Raw genomic sequence first — 6,000 nt, forward strand, 5'->3', positions numbered from 1 at the left:
CCTTCACATGGTCCCACTGGTGAGCCTGCCAAAAAGCTGTTCTAGCCATAAAGGATCCTGTCAGTGCCCCTTCACTGCCTCATCTGCAGGAGCCTCTCCTTTTTTCCTCCCTGCCAACATTTGATTTCCTTCCTTTGCTTCCTTCTGTTTATCATTCTTCCTCCTTCCACATAACCTTGATGTGCCTTTCCTTCTCATGGCCTTCAGAAAATTTCCTCTTATGCCCACGTGCTCTGTGGGCGGCGGAGATGGGGCTGCCCCATCCCGCTGCCTGCCCCACTGATGCCCTGCTGCAGCACCCTGCTGAGCTGTTACAGAGGGGAGAGAGGCTCCGACCTGGGATTTTCTTCTTTAATAAACTTGGCCGGGTGTTGTTAAATTGATGGAAACACCGGGCAGCGATTGAGATGCTGTTTTTAATAAGTTAAAGCAATCATCTTGAATTCATTACTGCTTCTAAAGCCGCTTAGGTAAGTCAGTTTAAAACAACAACACGCACACACACAAAAAAAGAAGAAACAACAAACAAGAAAACCCACAAACCAATAAACCCACAGTCCTTCCCCCACTCCCAATGAAACCAGAAAATCCTAATTCTGAAATAAAATGGAAAACGGTTTGCCATTAAAAACTGCAGTAACGTGAGCAAGTAGGGGATAGAAATGTACTTGGTGTTGGAACATTGCGTGGACCCTTCCCGGTGCCCTGCCAGGCTTTTGGCATGGGATGCTCCGTGCCCGATGGGGATGGTAGTGTTTTGGTGTGGGGGAGCATTGCTGCTGCACATGCACTGAGTGTTGAGGGGAGGCTGCCTGGGGTGCAAAGTGATGCAGCTCCATCTTTCTCAGGGCATCATGTTGTTTGAGTTAGAGATTGATGAGGGGTGCTCTGACCCTTGGCATGGGGTGAGCCCTCTCTCCACAAGGAACGAGCTCCGCACTCTCTGTGATCACTTCTTAATGTCAGTGTAGCTGTGCATGTTAACGGCAGAACTGTGCACAGCTTTCCAGTGAGATGCGAGCAAGCGTGAGTGCTTTGTGTCCCCAGTGTTAATCATCCTACATCACAGCCTGCTGGAAAGCACTTGGAATAAGCACACCTGGAACACATTCCTTTGCGAGATGCATCTCAAAGCTCCCTCCCACCAGCCCCACTCCACAATAGATGTGAAGGCAGCGGCTGTCCCCTTCTGCCCCTTCTGTGTCCCGGCCCCTCACCGTTTCCTACAGCTGCTGCTCCCTGCTCACTGCTGGCCACCAGCCCACACCAACGCAGTGCTCACGTAGCAGGGATGCTGCTGCGTGTGGTGGGGGGCTTGGCCCTGGTGAGCAGCCAACACCACTTGGCACATAAAGCCGAGGGCTTCGCTCGCTCCACTTCCAGATGAGGTTTCCTTGCGATGTGGCTTGGCAAGTTTTGCAGGCAGGCAGCACGCAGCGCTGGCTGCAGCCGTCCTTCTCTCTCTAGACTTTGTGATCTGCCAGGGGCAGCCGCGTTTCTGCTCAGCAGCCTGAAGGGAAGGAGAGGAGTGCAGTTGCTGTGGCTGCTCACCCCTGGAGCGTTCCCTGCTCCTCGCTGTCCTGGGAAACGATGGGGTTTAGCACGTCTTCATTAGTCAGGGGGCGATAGGTTCTGCTTCCAGACTGCTCCCTGTTACGTATAATAAATTTTAAAGGCAGGCTGAATGGGCCTTTGCTGCGCAGCACGCTGCTAAATGGGCAGAAATTTGGAGCGGCAGAGTGACTTGCAGCAAAACGATGTTTGTGAGGCATCGTGCAAACTCCCGCTTTCTGTTACAGGGCTGTAATTATTGTACCGGCCCTCAAAATGCATAAGGCCATGAATAGCTGCAACAGAAATGCCTGCCCCAAGCAGTGTGACTGTGAAAAACCGAGAGGGGAAGGAGCGCTGTGCGAGTGAAACTGACAATGAGACGATTGACAGCTGTATTAATAGTGTTATTTGCTATAAATAACTTTGGTCTGAAGTCAGAAGTTTCATTTCAAATGCATTTGCATAATTCTCGAGTCAAAGTGTAACGCTGCAATCTTGTTTTTTTTTTCCTTCTCCCTTAGACCTATCCATGATGCGGTAGAAAATGATCACTTAGAAATTGTCCGCCTGTTACTGTCTTATGGTGCTGACCCAACGCTTGCAACGTACTCGGGGAGGACCATTGTGAAGATGACCCACAGCGAGCTGATGGAGACCTTCCTCACAGGTGGGTGGCTCCTGGGTGCAGATTTTGGCTAAAGACACTTGTTTTCCCTAACCTCACCTCTAGAAGTGTTTCCAGTATTCACAGTCAATGAGTTTAAGCACTCACCCATTTATCAGCACAGAGAACACATAAATGTATCAGTACACCAGTACTGTAGACTTCTCGCTGTCTTAAATCCCAGTGTTTTTTCACCAACTCAAGGTTAAAATCTCACAAGTTATGTCTGTGTAGCATACTTCCATCTCCTAAACACAGCTGTAGGGAAAAGCCTTTTCCATCAGTTTCTTTATGGCCACTGCTTTGCCCCCATGTCAATGCCCAGAGTAACTGCAGGCCAAAAAGCGTGGCAAATCCCACATCTCACAGAAATAAAAGCTCACTGTCAGTTACTGCAACTTGAGGTCAGGTCCATCCTCATCAGACCCAGGGTGGTTATGTGTTGTCATGTGGTAATATGTGGCAATAGTTTTATGTGATGGGAGAAAGGGTGCAGGGAGAAGTGAATTCCAGGCATATTTTGAGGATGGCATATGCATGATGTCTTCCATAGTGTGTGCATCATGAATACGTTGTGTTTGTTCTGGTGGAAGGCTTGAAGTATGCATGGTGGGACGCCATATGACACGCAGTCTGCTGAACTTGCCAGCTTTTTGTTCTCATCAGTATGTTTTTGTTGTTGTTTTTTCCTCTCCAGAGTATTTAACTGACCTGCAAGGTCGAAGTGTTGACGACCCTGGTTTGTACTGGGATTTCTATGGAAGCTCTGTGTGTGGTAAGCAAATGTTACCCTTTATCTCTTTATATGTGGAGACTTCCAAAGCATGCAGCAGGTGGGGGTGGAGGCTGGCTTGTTTTTGTGGCAGAGGAAGTTAGGAAGGAAGCAAACCAATTTTTTTCACAGATCACATTCTTGGATTGGAAGCAAGACCCAAAGTGGTTTCTTAAGTGTTAACTTGGTCTCTTTATTCAATTTTATTTAGATCCAAAAGACGAATCTGGATTTGATGTCTTGGCAAACCCTCCTGGCCCAGGCGAGGAAGATGAAGATGGCTTTAGCGATGTGTTTGAGTTTGAATTTTCAGATGAGCCTCCCTTGCCGTGTTACAACATACAAGTGTGTCTCTCACAGGGGTAAGAACACATGCAAGTTTTGGGCTTGGGATGGTGGCAGCTCATCTCTGCTGCATAGCAGAATGAATGACATTTGAACACAAACGTCCCACCCCTTGTTTCATCTAGACACCTTGGTGTAATATCTCCAAATGGAAGCACCTAGTGCTTTAAATTGGCGTTGATGTCTGTAAAGAGTTCTTATTTAGTGGGCCTTCCTGCTTTGCTGAGCAGACATGCTTTTGGGATTGTCAACATGACAGCATTTACTGCTGTTTCAGGTGCTGCAGCAGAACTTGTTTAAACTCTGAATGAGGTCAGACGAACACCTTACAGAAGATACTGTGATAATAATAAGAAGCAAAGACCTGGAAATTTTTATTCTCTCTTATATTCAAGATATAAATGAGCTTAGTAAACAGCTACCATTTGTCATTTGCACCATTTTGATGACAGCTGTGGGAAAAGTAGTTCTAAATACTAATCACGCAGGAGGGCAGGTTTTAGCATGTTCTCATTACTTGGGTGATTTATGTAACTCAAGTTTTCTGAGCAGAAAAGTAGGAAGACTAAATGAAAGAATTGTCTTGTTAATCTGAAAAATAACCCTCCAATGGCTTGTATTCGGTATCAACATCTCTGGAAGTCAGAGATGCTGAAACTCATGTTCTAACTGTTGGCCATCCTCTGCTGCCAGGCTCAGGCTGGTGAAAGTTTGAGACGTTGGTATGACTGCTGGTGCACGTGCATGCAAGCCTTGGGTTTGCAGGCTCCGGCACCTGCATCCACGGTGTGTGAGCCCCAGGGCAAAGCTCTTGGCTTGGAGGGGGTGGTTTGTTTGTGTGGGGAGGGCAGGGCTCCATCACACAGCAGTGGGGCGGTGGAGGGTTGAGTAGCTTCACGTCAGTTGTTTGAACCTTTTTCTCCTTTGCCTCCACAGGCCACGAAACTGGCTCTTGCTCTCGGACGTGGTAAAGAGGCTAAAAATGTCATCACGCATTTTCCGCTGCAACTTCCCCAATCTGGAAGTCGTCACCATCACAGAGGCAGAGTTTTATAAACAGACTTCTCTCAGCCAGTTGTTCGCTTGCGCTACGGACCTTGAAGCGTTTAACCCAGAAAGCAAAGAGCTGTTGGACTTGGTAGAGTTTACAAGCGAACTCAAGACTTTGCTGGGCTCCTCGCTTCATTGGTTGCATCCACACGAGGACCCTCCCTTCGACATCCTTTGGTGAACCAACAGGCCGTTTAATGTACAGTGCTATATACAGTTACTTCTTTATGTATATGTGTTCAAATGCAATTGTTTCTGTAAAGAAAGGACACTATTAAATATGAAAATATCTTTCCTTTATATAAGAGATCTGAATTCCAGTTGGATGGATTTTGGAAGAATTTTTTTTTAACTTCAGTCAGTTTTTACAGAATTGTTATATAATGTTTCTTTAAATGCACACAGGCTTTGGGATAAGTTTGTTATTACTTGGAACATTTTTTTGGTTTATTGGTTTTCTTTTTTTAGAGAACACACCCACACATTGACTTTGTTTCATACGAAGCACTGATTACACAGAACATACTTTTTATAGGTGATGTGATCAAAGTCGTGTGGCTTGTTTGGGAGATAGGATTCGGTAAGGCACTTGGTGATATTGATTTTGTTTTGTTTTGTTTTGTTTTGTTTTTTGTTTACAGAATTACCTGCTTTGGCCAGGTAAGCACTATTGAATATAATTCAATAGTTTGTAATATAAATTAAACCATATCCATACGCATCAACTAATTGTAAGAACTTTTATATCCTAATTTAAAAGCTGTGAAATTTAGTTTTCACACATCAAACCGGATTGTTTATATGTTTAAACATTTTATGCTCTTTATTTAAAGAAGACTTTGAACTATTTTTTCTGTACCTTGTAAAATATTGAAAAACTAACATATGTTGAAGTTGCTTGAAACTGTACATAAACTAAATTTTCTGAATTGTGTGTTTATGTTTGAGATCTGTGTTTTAACTTTGTAAGTAAATCTCCTGCCTTTGTATTTATATTTTACAAAAATTTTCTTAAAGGCAATAAAACTGTTGAGAAATGAAGATGCTAAAGCGACTCCCCATTAATTCTGTGCGTGATTGTGAAATGAGCTCTGACTTACTAATGTTTATGAAAGGAGGCTCTGCGTGCATTTCCTGCAGAGCAGAGCTGAGCTGGCACAGGTGCTCGAGAGCGGTTCGTGAAATCTGAGGTAGAATCTACATTGACTTTCTAAATTCAAGGTTACGAGAAAACATTGGGAGCCCTTTATGGGACAGAGGCTTAAAAGCAGTGTTCACAATACTTTCTGCATTGCCTTTTAGTTAAAGAATTGTGAATAGGTTCAATTATTTTTCCTTCTTTGTCATCTTTTTAAGTTGAATTGACTGAATTTTCTTTTCAGTGGTGTCTGCAGAGGGGAGGAAAATAGTACAAGGGTAAATCATTTAGTTTTAATACAAAGCATTAAGGCTGTGAGCACACTTTGGGGTAACCAAAGGGAGAATTTTTCAGGGAACAGAAGCTCACCGTCATATAGCACAGGAATCGGCAATGAAGAAGCTGGGCTTGCAGGGCTCAGACAGGCCTTGCAGTGCTTCGGGTGGGCACAGTAGGCACCTCTCTTCCTCCCTACCC

At 44.7% G+C, this 6,000-nt stretch overlaps 1 protein-coding gene across 1 annotated transcript in view; it reads left to right on the top strand.

Moving 5' to 3' along the window:
• Positions 1–5,426, top strand: part of BCOR (BCL6 corepressor) — a 31,081-nt gene extending 25,655 nt beyond the window's left edge. The window contains 4 exon segments of the mRNA XM_032449280.1: positions 2,076–2,221; positions 2,916–2,993; positions 3,202–3,352; positions 4,272–5,426. Coding sequence (XP_032305171.1) covers positions 2,076–2,221; positions 2,916–2,993; positions 3,202–3,352; positions 4,272–4,566 — 670 coding nt within the window. The 3' untranslated portion in view covers positions 4,567–5,426.
• The last annotated feature ends 574 nt before the right edge of the window (positions 5,427–6,000 follow it).

Source organism: Coturnix japonica, chromosome 1 (genome assembly GCF_001577835.2).
Source record: "Coturnix japonica isolate 7356 chromosome 1, Coturnix japonica 2.1, whole genome shotgun sequence".
Classification (NCBI taxonomy): domain Eukaryota; kingdom Metazoa; phylum Chordata; class Aves; order Galliformes; family Phasianidae; genus Coturnix; species Coturnix japonica.